This window comes from Cotesia typhae, unplaced genomic scaffold (assembly GCF_013202065.1).
Source record: "Cotesia typhae breed Kobodo isofemale line unplaced genomic scaffold, CoteBio_Ctyphae contig_42, whole genome shotgun sequence".
Lineage (NCBI taxonomy): Eukaryota > Metazoa > Arthropoda > Insecta > Hymenoptera > Braconidae > Cotesia > Cotesia typhae.
Genome location: NW_027423751.1, coordinates 371148 through 390363, shown reverse-complemented (window position 1 = coordinate 390363; position 19216 = coordinate 371148). Strand labels below are relative to the sequence as shown.

The 19216-nt window shown below is 26.4% G+C and overlaps 3 protein-coding genes across 3 annotated transcripts; all 3 read right to left on the bottom strand.

Moving 5' to 3' along the window:
• Positions 1-763: 763 nt before the first annotated feature.
• Positions 764-3675, bottom strand: LOC141528076 (uncharacterized). The gene is made up of 3 exons (XM_074243933.1): positions 3431-3675; positions 1386-1600; positions 764-1311 (listed from the first exon to the last, which is right to left on the bottom strand). The coding sequence occupies exons 2-3, from the start codon at positions 1598-1600 to the stop codon at positions 1110-1112; spliced, it is 417 nt and encodes a 138-aa protein (XP_074100034.1). The 5' UTR covers positions 3431-3675; the 3' UTR covers positions 764-1109.
• A 239-nt stretch (positions 3676-3914) lies between these two features.
• On the bottom strand, positions 3915-8610 carry LOC141528075 (uncharacterized). Its single transcript, XM_074243931.1, has 4 exons — positions 8273-8610; positions 7918-8183; positions 7590-7829; positions 3915-4309 (listed from the first exon to the last, which is right to left on the bottom strand). The coding sequence occupies exons 2-4, from the start codon at positions 8181-8183 to the stop codon at positions 4300-4302; spliced, it is 516 nt and encodes a 171-aa protein (XP_074100032.1). The 5' UTR covers positions 8273-8610; the 3' UTR covers positions 3915-4299.
• A 3481-nt stretch (positions 8611-12091) lies between these two features.
• Positions 12092-17734, bottom strand: Ostdelta (oligosaccharide transferase delta subunit). The gene is made up of 10 exons (XM_074243850.1): positions 17620-17734; positions 17097-17305; positions 16781-16912; positions 15970-16130; positions 15389-15528; positions 14818-15193; positions 14122-14301; positions 13601-14042; positions 13158-13329; positions 12092-12424 (listed from the first exon to the last, which is right to left on the bottom strand). Exons 1-10 carry the CDS (start codon positions 17627-17629, stop codon positions 12279-12281), a joined length of 1968 nt encoding a protein of 655 aa, XP_074099951.1. The 5' UTR covers positions 17630-17734; the 3' UTR covers positions 12092-12278.
• Positions 17735-19216: the final 1482 nt, after the last annotated feature.

Below are 19216 nucleotides of genomic sequence, written 5' to 3'. Positions count from 1 at the left end.
ACAAAATTTTATTCATCGCTGTGACTGCAGTTTTTCGCAATTTTTTGCCTTTTTTTGGATTTTTTTGGATTTCACTTAAAATTTTAAGGGTGTACGGGCAAAACTGACTTCAGATTCGGATTCAGCTCGTCAATATACATAAAGATAGGTATGTCAAAGTTTAATAATATCATCATAAATTTAACTAACATTTTGAAAAAGTTTTTTTATTTATTTATACTGAGCTATAAATTAACAATTAAGATCAATTTGAAAGTGGATTCTGATTGATTTGTGGTATTCACGATAGGTCCGGTCAAAAGTACTGACGACTTTGTTTTTTTTGTTGTCTGCTGATGTTTGTTTAAAAACTATAATTTTTTTGAAATGTTAGAACTTACAAAGCACCCTCGTTGATACTGTCAATAATCATATCCCAAGCGTTACATGAAGAATTGTTGACTTTTTGGTAAATTTTATTTAACATGAAGTCAAAAATTAATAATTGTCAACTTAAATTCAACAAAATATTATCAAAAAAATTTTTGTGCCCCTTGGGATGCTTGTCTGAAGAATAAATGTGCATGGATTAATACACGCCCTAATACTTCGCGCAAGAATAATGATCAGGATAATGGGTCGAACTTATCAAAATATTGTATTGTCATCAGTCCTCGATAATTGGGCCAAGTTTCAATTTAATTCGATGTTTTAAAGTGGGTGAAAATCACGTTCAAAGATTCCGTTGGGTACATAGAAACATAACAAGCTAATAACAGTGTTTAAAAGTAAGCTGGTTTAATTTTTTTTTCTTTCAAAGTAGTGTAGATTTTATAAACTTTACACAGTATTCATTGAAACATCCAAACATTTAAAATTTAGCAGTAATTCTACGTTTGTGACATAAATACTTTTTGCTGAATTATTTTATTGAACACATAAAAAAGTAAACTGTTTTTCCTAAAAGTATATACAATAGAACGAAAAACTTAACTTTATAACAATAACGTAAGTATATATAACATACAACATACATAAATCAACTTCAACAGCAAATATAAAAACAATCTTAAAATAGAGTATTATAAAATGTGGACATTGTTTAAAATATGTCACTCACACATAAATAATTATGGGTACCCATAGAAAGACAATGGTTCATGGTGTGAAGACCAGTGCTTGTTGTATTCAACGAGTGACTTTTCTACTGGTCTTTCCACTATTTTCTCTATGAATACTGGTTTCTCCACGTACTCAACGTATCTAACAGGGGGTGGAGGAGCAACGTAAACATGATGTACCTCTGGCGAGTAGTGATACCCAGCTTTATACCTAAATAAATAGATAACAACACTTTAGTATTTTATAAAAATTAAAAATTGTCAAATAAATAATTAATATTTTACCCTTTAGCGAGTCCAAGTCCAAGCCCAAGTAACCCTGCGCCAATAAGCTTCTTTTTTAGAAATAGAGTTCTCTTATGCCGAACATGAAGTTCTTTGGTGTCACTTTCAATAGGTGAGATCGGAGAAAGATTTTCCAATTCATTCGCTACAGCCGGTTGCGACTGTACAGCAGCCCAATAGAGACTTATTAAAAGGAAGATTGGTAAAATATTCATCTATAAAAGATAACAAATTAATATTTTTTCCATATAAATATTTATATAAAATTAGAAAATTTACAAAACCTAAAAGTGTACGCCCCACTTGCTTATTTAGAAATCAATTTATTTTAATGAAATAATTTTATTGCTTTCACAGTTGTATTCAAGAAATCCAATTTTTTTAATATAGTATATGCATTCAAAATATTAAAAAAAAATCATTTTATACTATCACTAATCAATATTATGTTTCTGCGTAAATTTTTTCCTGACCGGATACATATGATATAGCGCTAGTGAATGAATGAATTTATGAATGAATAAATGAATGAATGAATGAATGAATACTAGACTTATGAAGAAAGAGGTAGATTTAGTAATCCGTCGTGTGTGGAACGTGAAGCAATGACAAACAGAGCCCAACTTGATTGGCGGTATCACAAATAGTTTTTCAATTATACTTTAAGATTTTGAGATTCAAATTCAAGATGAAAAATTGGATTAACATAATACATATATACTGATATAGATATATACTGATAATAAAATTAATTTGATTCAAGAGAAAAAATCGTGAACTGAGAATGATTTTTAGTTCAAGATTTTTTTTGCGTGATTCTAAACAAAGAAACTGTTTTAAATTATGTTCTCAGTTCGAAATGTTTCCTCTTGAATTAAGTTAACTTTTTTTATCAGTGTACATCGCGACAAAAAACTCTTTATCAAATTATATATTCTTTTGACTTTATGAATAAAAAATGAGATAAAATTCTTTTAATTTGTTAATAGAATCATTGTAGTAAGTCAAGAAATTAAACATTTTTCAAAACCAACAGAATATATGTCTTAACGTAATCACCTTATTTTCATTAAGAGTTAACATTTTTTGAAATTAAAGCAAAAAAAGCATACACATTTTTTTACCAATTCATATTAGATATTTTAAATTAAAAATAATTAAAAAAAATTTTTTTTAAGTCTTATATACAGTAGACCATGCGATCCTACACTTAAAAAGTTTAACTTTTTTTTAAACTACGCGATAAAGAAAAAAATCTGAAAAACGGTTGACCGACAGGACATCTCCGGAACTTCTCGCTTTTTTTGAGCTTCAAAATCTTTCTATTCGTTCGGTTTGAGCTTTCGGAACTCAAAAATTCAAAAGTTATATCAAAAAAACAATTATTTAGAAATTTTGAAATGGCTATAACTTTTGAACGCCTCAAGCCAAAAATAGTCGCAACGGCTTCCTAAGATCTCAAAAAGTGGAGATCTGATAAAAACTCGCATTCTCAAAATCAGACCGAAATCTATAACTTCCTACTTTTGAAAATTATTAATTTTCAAAGCGAGAAGTTAAAAAAATACAATTATCATTGGAAAACTAATTCGTTCGAAGATGTAATTTTAAAAAAAATTTTGAAACTGAAAAATTATAGGTATTCGATTGAATTTATTTTTCAGAATGTAACTTTTCATAGAAAAATTATAAATCAAGATTAAAATAGGACTAATAAATTTCTCTGACAGGATCACAGTTCACTTTTTCACTTCTAGCAGACTTTTTGCGCTAATTTTTCTTATAAAGCTATTTTTCAATTCTGTTTATACAAATATCAACTTCAAATACAATTTCTATTCGTAGTAATAAGTATTTTTTTAAATAGAAAATAATTGACCGAAATAATAAATTTAAATAAAACACTTCTGAAGATATTTAAAAATAATTCATATTTATTAGATTTTTTATCACTATTAACTAGTTAGCACAATAATCTTATAATAATATTTTAAAAAGCTATTTATTTAACCGGTTATTTTTATTTATAAGCTTAGAGTATTCACCTCGATAAAATGTGGTTTTATTTATCTACCTTGCACTTATACCTGTCACTGAATGTTTGAGATTAAAGCGAATACCATTTGATTTTATATACTCGAACATTGCTACCCCTACCTATAAACATATGCGTAATCGTAATGAAATCTTCAAACTTGTATAATGGACATGGCATGTTGCGACAAGTGATTCTTTTTGATTCAATGTTGCCCAAGTAACCGCGTTTTTAGTAAGTATGAAAATTCAAGTACCTAATTAGACTTTCTGAGCAAGTTTTGTTATTGATTATTCTACTAACTCAACTTTTCTTCTATTATACTATTATTAATAGCAAATAAAATGTAAAAAATAACAATAATAACGTTCAATCAATGAAAAAATAAAAACTTAGACATGCACTATATTCGTGCTAGAAAACAAAAGTAATGATTGTGAAAGTCACGTAAATTTCGTGAGTACACACTTTCCATATAAAATAAGCTTTAATCATTTTTTTTTTTTATATAATTTTAACCTGTTTATTTTGTAATTCCAGGCGCAAGCTTATACGTTGAATAGCATGCGACATGACAAAACGGTACTCATCGATCGCAATAATTGATGCTAAATACGAAAAAGAAAGTGAGAGTATATTAGGAAGAATAAGACTCAAAAACATAACGGTACATGTCATTCAAAATTTTTTTTTATTACAAGTATAAATTACAAGAAATGTTACTTTTTTTATAAAACATTATTTAAACAATTTTCTAATTTATAGTTTGTGAAATATTTATCGATTTGATAAAATATTTAATTCACATTCCGTCTTTATGTTTTTTAGAAGTTCTGTCAGAATCTTCTGGACGACAAACTTTTTTTTTTAATTAATGTGTTAACAGCACCTGTAAAAAGTTAAAAAATAAACCATATTTACTTTTTGTTATTTATCATGTAAAAATAAATCATTTTTATTTTTACATACCGGACGATACTTATAAATATAATATATGTAGAGATATTTTAGTATTGAATAAAATTTTATCCTGAATTGAAAAACTAGCCCTTAAAGTCTAAAAATCCCGTAATTCAGTCAAAACAAAGAAATTTATCCACATCAAGTTAGAAACATTTCATTATATTACTATGTAACTTTTTTTTTTTATATACGAATAATTAATTAATTCACCTAAACCCCGATAAGGAGGATTACTAACCCGAGAAAAAAAGTCTGTTATAATTATATATAAAAAATAGCCAAATATACTCATTTATTCATAAAAATTATATGTAGTTATCATATGAAATTTCAGAGGCTTATAGTTAGGATCTTTTTAGAAATTTCATAAACAACAAAATACCATAATTTAAACTAAGATTAATATTTAAAAATTAAAATTATTATGAACTTAAAAAAAAAAACAGCGAAAAATTTGGTAAATTCAAAATTGCATGCCTTAAACGGTCAACTTAAATCTTCATGTAAAATTGTTACTAATAATCATATATGATTATTTTATGAAATAGTCTTCAATATGAATGACCTAGACCAACTCCGAAAATTCCGATTTTTTAATCTCAAAGCGCTTAGATTGATTCTTAATTTATTAAGTTTTTCAAGCTTAAAAACTGAAAAATTACGGAAAAAGATAATTTTAACTTTCCGCTACGAAAATCAATGATTTATTTTTTATTAATTTTCGGGTAGCAGTGTCTTTTGAATCAACCTAAAATTTGTCTATTCTCATTTTTTCATATTTTATTGATATAATACTGAAATTAGCAGATATTTGAGAAGTTTGTTTTTAAATAAATTATTATTACAAAAATATTATCTTTACATTAGCATGTTTTTATGTTCAAGTATTTATACATCGTCGTTGATACTACAATAAATACCACGTAACTAGTTTTTTCCATAAGACCTAATTTTCACTCTTATTTCATTCCAAGTTTGGCCTTATGGTAAAAACTGGTTGTGAAGTATTTATTGTGATATCACCGTCGATGTATAAATACTCTTATCGACATATATGTTTTTGTATGATATATTCTGTAAAAAATTTGAAATTAATTTTACTCTTATCACTAGAAGTACTGGAGAAAAGTAATAAAACATTTTTCGATTAAAATAAATATTCATTTGACTAAAACAAGATTTCTATGACAAATTTTTTTTTGTCAGTATAAAAAAAAAATTCAAATTTGAAAGATAATCTTTTTTATCAATGTGGAAAAAATTAAAATTTTTACCAATATTCAAATTCCTAAAAAAAAATTTTTTTTTAATTCGTAAAAAGTTATACTAATTTTAATTTAAGAAATCTGTGAATACGCATTTTATAATTTTGAAACGAATACTTAACTATTTTTTTATTTTTATTCAATAAAAAATACAAATAATTTACCCCGTGCAGTTTTTTTTTATTAATGATATGTATAAAATCATTTTATGAGTAAATTTACTACGAAGGACGTAAATATAAATTGAAAGTCACTGACTCTGCATTCATACCGCAAAATTTTTACAGTGTATGTCTACGCCTTTCCCCAGTATCAATTCCATAGTGTATTTTTACCACTTTATTAATGATTTTAATAGTTTAATTTCATTATATAAGTCATTGTACGGACTACGTTTTTGTACAACTCATGATATATTTCACTACCAAAACAAATTTTTTTTTTTTTATAAATTTTTAGCATAGATTCAATGCAATTTTTTTTGTTCACACCATTTCAATTTTTAAAATAAAAAAAAAGTTAAAAGCTGAGTACTTGACAGAAAATAAATTTAATGTTACAATTAGGAGCTTTTTAAAGTCTTTCAATGAATATTTTTCAAACTAAGTTTTGTTTCGTAGGATGTTCACTACTTTAAAGTTATTTAAATAACACTTTTGAAATTAATATTTATCAGAAATATATAATTTACTAGTTGTTTCAATTTAAATTATATTCTATTTTTACGTAATAAACATTGAATATTTGGTTATGAAACAATTTTTTTTATTAATTGCTGTAAAAATGAAACACATGGAAACTTCATGGAATTTATGTTATACCAATCAACTAATAGTTCTCGAGGTTAAAATCAAAGGATCCAGGCCCTAGAAAAATTTTTATGTGAGATAAATTAGTTTATCAATTTTTTAGTTTTTTGATTTCCCGCTTTGAAAATTAATAATTTTCACTAGTTAGAAGTGATTGATTTCGGTCCAATTTTGAAAAGTTGAGTTTTCATCAAATTCCCACGTTTAGAATAGAAATGTTGATTCAATATATCATGTTTAGAACTGACTTTTTTTTTTTTAATTTTATTCTCAAAAAAATTGTCGTGACGTTAAAATTAAATAATCTTGATAATCAAACAGACGACTTGCAGATTTCAATTTAGGGGCATATTAGTTATCTAAAAATTTACGATATTGTTTTTTATTTTCTTTTCTTCCATAAAAAACTCTCAAGGAGGATTTTATTGAAAAAAAATTTTCAAATTTTAAATCTAGATTTTTTAATTTAATTAATTTTATGCTAAGCCCAATATGAAAATATGTTAGTTCATCATGTTTTAAAAACTCTCAAAAGATCATCTCGTACAAAATTTTTTAGATGTCGCTCAAGATTTTTTTAATTTCAAACGTGACAGATAAACATTTATTAATTAAAAACATAATAATTGTTTTCAAGTCTTTCATTCGTGTCTCGTGCTTTATTTATTTTCGTTACTGTATCAAATTAACAAAAAAAAATTGAGAGTACGTTGATATTCATATTGAAAAGTTGCTCGAAAAAATTTTAAGTACTTTACTTTGAAAGTTTATAGAATTTTGAGAGAACCCTAAAAAATTTTTCATTAAACTGATTTTTGGGAAGGACTCTCAAAACATGATAAACTGAAATATTTTCATAGGAAACTCGAAAAAAAATGGTCGATTTTTTCCGCCACCTTAGTGCTACAGAACCTACAGTACTGACTCTAAAGAAGCTTTCAAATTATTTCTAAACTTACTCTAAGTTTTTAAAAATGAATAACTATTGCACCGAAAAAATTAAATGATTATATTTATCATCACTTTACCACAAGAAGATTTTAATTAATTATATTTCAAGACTAGTAACTATCATAAAAGAGCTATGATCATCTAATTTTCTTTATGTGTAATTTATACAAAATGTACTTACGGATTGGGTGCTCTAGCAACGCACGGTGGACCATAATTATCGCAAGGTTGCGGAGATATATTTCCTCCAAATACTGCATGTGCGCGTTCGTGTACACCTCCATGTACACCTCCATGTACACCTCCATGTACACCTCCGTGTACACCTCCATGCACGCAACCGTGTGAACCTCCGTAAGGTTCCATGTATCCAGTGGGATGGGCATATCCTCCATAGCCGCCGCCGCCGCCGCCACCGCCACTGTTAGAAAAATGACGGATAAGATATGAAGAAAACAATAGTTCGATTAATAAAACGATAAATAATAAATTATAAATAAAATACATACTTTGCGAGTTTGTTTACTGCAGCACCTGCAAAACCACCACTTGCAAGACCTCCAACAAGGCCAGCACCAGTTCCTAAAAGAAGAGCTTTCTTCAGCAGTAATGGTGCTTTCAAAAGTTTAGCTTTAGCTAAAAGCAATCCCCGTTTCTGTCTAGTATGTTCTTGTACACTGTCTGATTTTTCTGCCTCAAAATTGAAAGGTCTAGTGGCAGCATACCCCATCGAACAGAATGCGATTAGCAAAATAATTATTTGTAACAACTTCATCTAAAAATGAATAAAAAAATTAAATTATACTCTTATACAATTGACAAAGAAAAAATATAATTGTTAAAACTGATAATGAATATACGAACCTTTGTGAGCTTATAAAAAGATTCAGAAAAATGAGGAGTTTCAGAATTCGTAGGTGGCTTTTATAGAATATGATCGGTGTCCCTTCCACTAAAAAAAAAACGTAAGGACACGTGCGACAAGATTATCTACATACTTGGTGCGATTCTACAACTTAACGTTCAAAATAAGCTATTCCACTTGGTCTTTCTTCTCCCCACTAATTTAAAAACTAAAAAAATTTTTTTCTCGGAATTTCAGGGCGGTATGTTAGATCCGGTCTCATATGAATTGATACAATAGATAAAGATTTAACTCGGTGTTAATTTTAATTTGTTCAAAATTTTCAACAACTACTTGTTTTTACTACTTTTAATTGAAAGATATCAATAGTCAACAAAATTATTTTTTACTGTCATGCGCTTTAAATCAAATTCAGCTTCAAAATAATTAAAAACTACAATAATACTAATATTTTTAATTGTTCAAGTCAAATAATTCAATATTTTACATAATACGTAATTGTTTATATATGAAACTATTTTAAGATCATAAAAATTATCAGTATTCTAATCTACCCAATTTTTTAACTGGTATTTTGGTTAATTTAAACGGTATATCACCAGCTTTATTAGAGCGAAGAATCTAATTAAAAAAAAAAATAATACAATAATTCTTCAATAACTGGCTTATACTGGTTAGTAGATGCTTTAGATTATTGATTTAACGATATAATTGCAAAATACATCTCAAGTTAATTTCAAAAAATGTTAAAAATTAATTTTTTCATGAATATAATAAATCATCTTTAATAGCGCATTCGATGATCTCATCTTATGTGTGCCGAAGGTAAGTGACCGGAGAAACATTCGGGTATTTTAGCTTGATTCGGTGATATTGAATTTTTAACAATAAAAATGAATACAAATTAATAGTATTACAGAGGTCCTAACTTTAGACATCTATACCTATAAAGAAAACTTGTTTTTATTTTATTTTTTTTTTTTTTATATATAATAGAAAATTCGAGTTTTTATTTCGCAATATTTATGACATCACTGTCATTTTTTTTTTTTTTTTAATTCATGACAGTTATAAAATAATCGTATTTTTTGTTTATAGTTTTATCGTTTGCCGAAAACTTAGTTGACAAAAGATTATTAAAATTAAATTTTAAAAAATAATAAGAAGAAAATATAAGAATTAAAGGATGATGAATAAAAAAACCCAGCTGAAAAAACAACAACTTTTAACTCAAGAAATTATATTGGCTTCAAAAAATATTAAGCCTTCTTATAGAAACTGGAAAAATATAATGATAAAAGTAAATATGTTGAAGATGAAACACCGCGTCGAGGTCATTAAAAACACGTTTGACCACGCCCTAGACATCAAACAGTACTGGTAACAATACTTTATTTAGAAAAATTTAAGACTAAGCGGAATTATGAAAAATAAAATCTTGATTTTCTACATTCCTACTGGCATTTTTAATTTTTTAATCCTCACTAATTACTTTTCTTTATAAAAAAATAACAATACAGTCAAAATTTTATACTAATTTGTTTAAATGAGTGTAAAAACCAACTTCGAGATAATGCCAATCAGCATCTAAAAATAATAGAATCATTCGAAAAAATTCATCAATTGAAATTGGAAGCAACGTATATTGATTATGAATTAATTTTGAGTTTACTCCTTCAAGAATATGACACTAGCTTAACAAAAGTCATTGCTCTACAAAATGATGATGAGACTTTAATTCGTACTATAATATTTAAAGAAGAGAATGATAGCAAAGCAATGCTCCATGATACGAGAAGTGAAATGAACTGTACGATTTATTAACCCAATTATAAATTGTGTTGGTTATTAGGTACAAAATTGCGAATAATTGTTGCTATTTTTTAGTTAAGCTCAAAACTCTTCGACATCGCGATCACGATTTCTCAAAAATAGAATTGGTTAAATTGGAAGAAAAAGTACTTTCAGTTTGGAACTTATTAACAACTATGTTGTTCAAATATTTGAAAGGTTTTTTCCAGTAAAAAACTTAAAATTACTGAAGCTTCTTATCACGTGAGAAGTTAAATAATTTTTAAGTAATTGTAGTTCTTCGTTAGAAAGATTTTATATATAAAACAGCTATGTATTTTTGGATAGAATTTAAGAGATAGTATTTTTATATGATTCCGGTTTAAATTTGTGAAAATTTCACAAATCTTAACAATATGCATGTCGCGTTACTAATGCCAAAAGAGCGTATCTAAAAAAAAAAATGCCCTGTTGGTCTTACAGAACTAAAAGGGCGGATAAAAGAAATTGCTTTTTTTTTCAATCAACCAGGGAATGCATAAAAGTAAAAATCTGGTTGAAAAAAGCAAAAAAAATTTTTCGTCGTCTTCCCTTTTGGCTTTAAGAAAAAAAATTCTAATCAAAGTAGTTTCTAAGAACCTCCAAACCTCAAGATCTAGTAAAAAAATGATTTTTGGAAATTGAACAGAAAATACTATTGTAGCCCAATTTTTTGAAATTCGCAATTTTTGTCAGGAGAAGCTTAAAGTTTTATTTCAACTTTTTCAGTGAATTTTCACAAAATAAGAAAAATTGAAAATTTTGAGAAATTGGGATATGTTAATTTTCAGTCTCACTTCCAAAAATTAATTTTTTGTTACATTTCGACGTTTTAAGGTTCTTAAAAGTTCCTTCGACTATTTTTTCATATACGCCCTTTTGACATTAAAAATTTTTTTTTCTTAAAACCAAAAGGGCGTATGTTGAAAAAAATTTTTTTTACGTTTTCCAACCAGATTTTTACTTTTATACATTCCCCAGTTGATTGGAGAAAAGAAAGTTTTTATACTCCCTTTTGGCATTTTATAGTTCTATATTTTCACAAAAGTTGATGAATCTTCAGTGGTTTTTTGGATTTATTGTTTTAATTTCTTATTTATATTATCAAATACATGAATTTTTAGATAATCATGATCGCCATATACGCTATGAAAATCAAGCCGAAAAAAATAAAAAAAATCAAAAAATTTTTTTTGAACATACAACACAAATAACTCATTTACTTGGTTTTATCACTACATTTCAAAGGAAAATTGTAGAATTGTATCATCAATCTAATGATCAAGTTTTTAAATTTACTTCCACTAAAGATTTACTTCTTAATAAATATAGTTCAATGGCCAAACAATATAAGAAAGGTATTTCTTTCCGCAAGTATTAGAAGAAAATTTTAATTTGATAAATTTATCAGATCGAAAATTGGATCATTTTCTATTAAATTTATTTGTGAAGCAGTACATTTTTACAGTAAAAAATTTACAAAATTTAACAAAGAAGAGTCAATATCTCTTATTCCTCATTCGGGCATGTAGAAGGTTTCAAATGCACTCAGAGAAATCACTTCCCGTTCAAGATGGACAAGTAAGATACTCTTAGTATTGATACTTTGTATTTAATCAATTATATTAATTAATTTCACTTTAGTTATATGGGGAGCTTGATAATTTAGAATTTTTTTGGTACAAAGTGAACACGGCAAATTTATTATTGAATAATTTGAAAGAAGAAAAACAATGCTTACTAGAAGAATGGTGCTATTTATGTGAGAGTTTAAAATTTCGACTAGTAAATTAAATCAAGTTTTTTCTTTTTTTTTTTTTTTTTTTAATTAAACTAAAAATTTGGTGAATTATTTATTCAAGTCTCTACAAACAAAAATTTATCTCAAAGCCATTCGATTAAAACATTATGATTTTCCCCGCATTTGTTAATTGTTGTATTATATTACTTAAAAATAGATAGATAAAAAAAAAAATTCAACAAAAAAAAAACATAAAAAATAATTTTATTTTTTATTATATAATAAATTGCTATGTAATTTATTAATTTATAAGTTAATACTTAATCATTTAGTATCAATGACTTTTTAAAAAAAAATCATAATTCCTACTTAATGCAATTTGAGTGATAATTGAGAATAAGTCACTTAAAAAAACATTTAGTACTTTTTATCAATTAACGGGACGCTTTTTGATTTGATGCAATGTGCGATAGAAGTTTGCTGCCTGCTAAGAACGTTGCAATGCCAAGTCCAAGAAGATACTGTAGTGTCACAAACATGTTGAGCTTTAACCAGAATATTCCGAAAAGTACAAAAATTCCTAAAACAAAAAAAAAAAGTTTAAATCAAAACGAAAATTTAAATATGATAGCCTTATTTTTACTTTTTGCTCGATTTGAAATAAATAACTTAAAACTTATTCTGAAGGTGAATCATTCATTACAAAGAAAATATTTACTAATAAATCTATGATATTTTATTTTAGCTAGTAATAATTCTTCAGGTTATATTAATTTGAATAAATCTTGAAATTAGAACTTATGATAATTTAAATAGGATTTAGTTTGTAATTCATTGATTGAAAAGATTTTGATAAATTAAGAAAAATTCTTTCTCTCTACTTCAAATTTATGAACTCTCCCCCAGAAAGTATAATTTTGCAGCATTCCGAGACACCAACATGAAATACTGGCTAATAATCCGGAAGATTATTCTTTTCTAGAAACCTCGTGGTAGCCAACAGGTTTTCTGGCCGAACGAGATTTCTAGACTTGAATAAACAGTTTATTATACTTTCTCCTCTTAGATGTAAGTATCATATCAAGGGTCCGATATCACAAAATTTTCAGAACTTTTACAAACATGCAATAATTTACGTGAGTCTTTACGAAACAAAGTTTCTATTATATACTGAAAGTTGAGTTGAAGAAAAATTAGAAAATTGCTTAAATTGGAATATTTTCAACAAAATAATTGCTATAAAAATTACTTTTTTGTTAATCATTACATTTAACTTACTGCTCTATTTATAAATATTTTAAGAAATAACTTACCGCCTAATCCAAAGTGAAAAATGATTGCACTCAGAGAGCATGGAAATTTGGAAATATTAACATCTAATGTTGCCCATAAAATGAATAAAAGCAATAATGGAGCTAAACAAAGGCCAGTGAATACGTTTGACATGAAAACTGGTGGTCTCTTTTCAGGTTCTCGGAACATATGCTGAAATTTTAATAATTATTATTGTTGATATTAATGTTGTGATTTTCGTTATGACACTTTTATCTTAACTTGATAGAATATTGATATTAAAAATAATAAAATATGAAAAAATGTAAGCTTAATCCATGATGTATCATTAATACATGACGCATACAATAGTATAAACGAAGCTTTTTACTTTTTCAGCGGTTTGGAAGTGACAAAAATATGAATTATTGTCACCAATGAACACTGAATTATATCTATATATTTTTGTTGACACGATTCTTACCTTTATTTCTGACTTTGGTGTAAATATTGCAGAATTTTTACTGTATCCTACGAATTTATTCATATTTACAACTTCATTCCCTGTCTGTTCGGGGAATTTCAAATCTACAGTTGCTACACGCCATTGGAATGAATTGTTAAGGACCGCATCACCAACAATCAAATCAACGTCATATTCACCAGAGTAATAACCAAACGTTTGAGCTTCACTTCCGACAGGCATTTCAAACTTATAAATATTCGAAGCATCAGGCTCTGCCACAAAGATAACTTCATGAAGTTGTTTTTCCTCAACAGATTTAATAAGCTTTGACAATCTTATAAAAGCTTGATGTACACGCATCGATTTACTGTTTGTAATATCTAACAAAGAAAATTTCATAACTAGTTTTTGTTGAGAATCAGCTTCAATTTTATGATCGAGTTTCTTTGGATAAGTAATTCTGAAAATAAATTATTTCAATATTGATATCTTTCGCATTAATACATCAAATGTATTGATTACAAACAGTATTTTCTTACTTAATTAATTTCGACTGAGTTGTTTGATCAGCATCACCAGTACCAATTTCTAAGTAGTCAAGTTTCACTTCAGACAAAACTTTAACTGCTACAGTAGTCGAAACTGATCCTGCTTGAATTGCTACTTTGTAAAATCCCCGATTAGGTTTAATCTCCATAAAATTCATTGTAAAAATAGTTCTGTTGAAAAAAAAAAAAAAAAAAAAAAAAAAAAAAATTAATTTTTATTTTTTTTTTTTTTAGTAACAAAAATTATTTTAATAAACATTCAATAATCATCAGTAATATTCATTTTCTCCACTTTAATTGCAGAAGAACGAAAGTTTTAATTCACATCATTTGCAAACAATATATCAAAAAAATTTTAAAAAAAGAAAAAATGAGAAATTGACAAAAATGACATCAAATACTTCATTTTGTAAAATTACTGCTTGAAAAAAAAGATTCAAAATTCAAATATGATTTTAAAATTCGATAATTAGTGTTTGAACGAAATTACAAAAAATTTTTTCTGGTTTAATAACTACTTGGAACAATATTAATAAAATATGAAATTTATATAATAACCCTCAATCTAGTTATTAATTCAATAAATAAGCTTTCAAGTATGATATCGTGTTAATTAGAAAATTTTTATCAGTATTGTTAAATTCAAGAAGTTAGCTGATAAGTTAAAAGCTATGAATGTTAACTTACTTATCCTTTGGAGATGGAGTAAAGCTTTTCTTATTAATAACAACAACGTCGTCGTCCAAACTCGTCGCCGAGTTCGCAATCACGGTAGGAACCGTTGGAAGTGAATTACCGAAGATATCACTTACTTTGATATTAACTAATGTTTGTTTAGCGGATACAGCGTTTTTCCCTTCAGCAAGAGTAATGCAAATAGGCTTATTGAAATCATTATTTGCAATAGTTTTTAATGCAGATAGTAGCATAGCAGCACCCTTTATAGACTGTACCAAATGTCTTGAGAGCAAGTAATTGGTTATTTTGACGATTTGTTCAGGAGTAACAGGTGGAGGTTTCTTTCGTGCAGCTGATAATTTAGCTATTCCAGTAACTAAAAGACCTGTAGTTAAAGAAGAGAAAATTATTTAATCTCTATTCACGTGATAGATCTATAACTATGAATAAAAACCTAATTGTTAAATATCAGTAAAATATATTTTCTCCATGGTTATAACAGAAGAACGAAAGTTTTTATTAACATCATTTAAAATTAAATTAATAACATTTCAACAATTATTAACATATCAAAACTTACTTGTTACTGAAAGGCCACCTTCAAATCGCAAAAAGCGACCGTCAATTTCATCAGCTTGAATAATAGTGTCTTCAATCTTATCTAGAGCAAAATCTCCAGCTGCTCCTAAGTTTGCAGCAATATGATAAATATAACCAACGCTAAAAAATTATAAAATAGATTAATTTTTCTGATAAAATAATAATTCCTGGATAAATTATCTGTTCTCAATTATAATAGAACGCTTCTTATTCTTTAAAACATTAAGTAGCAAAAATAAAAAAAAAAATTAGTTTGTAAAACAAGTGAAACTTCCCTGACTTAGGCTTTTTAAAAAAAATTTTCAAACTTGTTTTGTAAAAATAAATATTTCATGTCAAAGAAATTTTTACAGATATTTTAAACTAGTACCCCCCCCCCCCTTTATTTTTTTAACTGTCGTCCTCATTGGACCATAAACTATATTTATTATAGTGATCAGTATGATACACCATGTGTCTTTAATTTTTTATTTTTTTATTCAAAAGATTATTTTTTATTAAGAATATAATTGATCATTTCTCTTAAAGAAAAGAGTAGGTATTTACAATATTTTCACTTACTTCAAAAAATTATCATCTTTTTTCAACGCAGCTTGTAAAACTTTGACAACTTTTGATGTCGTAGATTGTGATAATTTTTGAGACAGAACAATATACGCAGATATGGCATGGTACAAGTCAGGAACGGTCGATGTATCTTTTTCTATCACTTCAGATAATATCTAATAAAAATAAAAATATAAATCAAATCATGAACAATGTGTTAAGAAATTTTGTTAATAGAAAAAAAAATTTGATTTTCATCAAAAAATAATTCTGTCGATTCTAAATTCAATTTCAAAACAACCGTTCAGTCTTTATAGTTTATAAGTTCTTGCAGTAACAGTATACATTAATTAAATTTCTAAGTGAAGTCGTTTAAATTTGCAAGAATAATTGACCAATATTTTTCCGTAAACCAAGCTAGGTCAAAGTTAGATGCATATTATTATTATTATTTATGAAATTTAATTTAGATCTCTGTATCTCGTCTGCTACTTATAATCAATTTTTCATGAAAAAAACCTGGTTTAAAAATTCGCCTTTGAAAAATCACGTAGGGTTTCATCGAATTTTTATAAACTTTGTGTTTTGCAGAATTAACAATTAATTTTCTCTAAAAATGTATTTTAGAAGTAAAAAAAATTTTTTTTTAGATAATCAAGATGGAAAATCGAATGATTCTTTAAATTAAACCCCTAATTCTTTTTAATAATAAACATTTTTTTTTCTGTATGTATATAAATCATCAATTTCATGAGAGGAAATGAAAAAAAATTTTGCTTAAAAATGAATCATTCAGAATTTTATGAAGACATTATTTCATACGCACTTTTGATAGTGAAGATACAGGCAACAATTGACAGGAACCAATACTCTGCCATGCAGATGTGATGAAAAAAATTGATTCGGGAGTCATGTTTGAGTCCATCCCAGCATTTTGAATCAAGTATTTACACACATCCTGTAAGTAAATAATTCATCCATGTTAATTTTTTACTAATTCAATACTAAAATTGAAATTTTTATTATGTTCATTCAGTAAGACTAATCATAAAATCATAGTTTATCAACAGATGCAGTTTTCATCATTTTCAAAAAAATATTTAAAAATTAATTAATGATAAAAAATAAATACATTTTCATACCGAAGAGTTAGGAACAGCTTTATCTAGCAATTTGTACCCTAAGACAGCATAATACGTAGATTGAACATCATTGAGTTGAAGTCCTGGTTCAAGGACCTTTAGTAATCTAAGTTTATCATTTTCAGTTAAATAAAAATTAGTCGAAGGTGTAATATCTGTAGCAGCTAAGCTTATTCCTAATACAGATGCCACGACGATCATCCATTGCACTGTTGGAAAAAATTTCATACTTTATAACAAAATTCATAATAAATTTCATAATTTATTGTAAAATATCAGAATAAACTTTGTTGTAAATTGAGTTGCATGAGATAATATTTTTTTTTACACTTGAAAAAATTGATTAGAACAAAATAATCAAGCATCTAAAATAATTGTGTTTTTTCAACCATTTGAAATAAAATTGTAGAAAAATGAAATATTAAATTAATATTGTATAAATAACATCAAATTCGTAACAAATATTAATAAAATTATAAATATTTAGAGACTTAATATTAATTTTTATATTAATAATACTCACATATTTTCATCGTGAAATGAATTAGTTAGCCGGCAGCCACGTCGGCTTCTCGAATAAAATGGCTCTGTTATTACACATACATACAACTGATACAACGTTTATTAGAAACAGTCTCATTCAACAGGAAGTAGGTGGTACATAATACTAACGCTTGTCCGGTAGCGAATAAGTATGTATTTTTAGCGGGAAAATTTGAAACCACTGCGCTTGAGAAAATTCAGGAGTGATTTGGAAAAAAGTTTTTCCAAACCAAAAGTTTTACTTTTTGGAAAAACCTTTTTTCTTAATTGAATTATCTAACGCTTCTCCAATATTTAGGAGTATGTTTATTTTTTGGAAACTTTCTTTTTTGATTCTAAAATTTGAAACGTAATTAGAATAATAAGATTTTTAAAATATATAATTTTTTATTTAGATACATTTACTAATTCATAATTATTTCTATACATATAAATTGCTGTATTACTTTACTGAGATAATTATACATCACATCGTATTAATAATTCGATTAAATTCGTATTTTTTTTTTTTTTTTATTCATATATATAAACACAGTTTAATGTGCTATATGTCCAGTGTTGATGTATATCTGAGAGTGTAGTTGTTAAAAGGTACGACACTATATATTAAATAATAATGATATTTGCATGATTAATTAGCAGTTAATAATATTGATTCACTTATTTATTACATAAATAATAGTTAGCGTCTCTTTATAATTAGTCAGGTCACAATTGATATAAAATTGATAATCTCTATAATAATCCCATAATAAAATTGAGATGAAATGTATGTGAAAAAATCTATTCGTGATGTGATTGGTTGAAAATAAATATTCTTATTCTGATTGGTTAAAAGTGAATATAATATACATAAACGACACATAAATATATCATGACAGTAAGTAAATATATCATTCATATATTAATAAGTAATAAAGTATATAATAATATAAAAAAAAATAACAATAACAATAATATATAGTACATTATATCATGGAGGTAAAATTAAAATCAATAATAAATAGCATATGTATAATGATGTAATTTATTTATTTAGTAAGTAAGATTAATGTGTAAATGGAATATTATCATTATTATTGTTATTATTATAAATTATTATAATATAAAAAATATATACTTTTTTATGTTTTATTATAACGCTATTTTCTTATCTTATTATAAATAAAATTGAGACATGTTGTAGTTCCACCTATCGACTAAAATTATTATTATTACACATGCACACAAAACAGACTTGTAAGTTAAAAAGTTAAATTTAATTTTAATTTAAGTTAAATTTTCTGTAAACTACAATAAGTACATTTATTATTTAATTAATTAAACGTGTATTATCATTATTAGTTAGAGATTATTTTACTTAAATTACAATCAAGTTATTTGGGTTTTTACAAAAGACGGTCTTAACAGTCTGGCCACTATTTTTTTGAGATAAAATCAAACTGTATAATTTGGGTGCGTTCCACTAAGCGCTCACAACGATCACGCTCACGACCACAGTTTTTCCCGTTCCACCTACCTGCGAGCGTTACTGTCGTAAACTCAAGTGGAATGGACTATGGTGCGTTTTGAGCGTG

Coding starts and splice junctions, on each gene's coding strand:
- LOC141528076 (XM_074243933.1), bottom strand. CDS start 1,600: ATGAATATTTTACCAATCTTCCTTTTAATAAGTCTCTATTGGGCTGCT. Junction 1,312..1,385: donor GGACTTGGACTCGCTAAAGG/GTAAAATATTAA, acceptor CTATTTATTTAG/GTATAAAGCTGGGTATCACT.
- LOC141528075 (XM_074243931.1), bottom strand. CDS start 8,183: ATGAAGTTGTTACAAATAATTATTTTGCTAATCGCATTCTGTTCGATG. Junction 7,830..7,917: donor GCAGTAAACAAACTCGCAAA/GTATGTATTTTA, acceptor TTTTTCTAACAG/TGGCGGTGGCGGCGGCGGCG.
- Ostdelta (XM_074243850.1), bottom strand. Junction 16,131..16,780: donor CTGTATCTTCACTATCAAAA/GTGCGTATGAAA, acceptor TATTTTTATTAG/ATATTATCTGAAGTGATAGA. Junction 12,425..13,157: donor TTTTCACTTTGGATTAGGCG/GTAAGTTATTTC, acceptor TTTTTGTTTTAG/GAATTTTTGTACTTTTCGGA.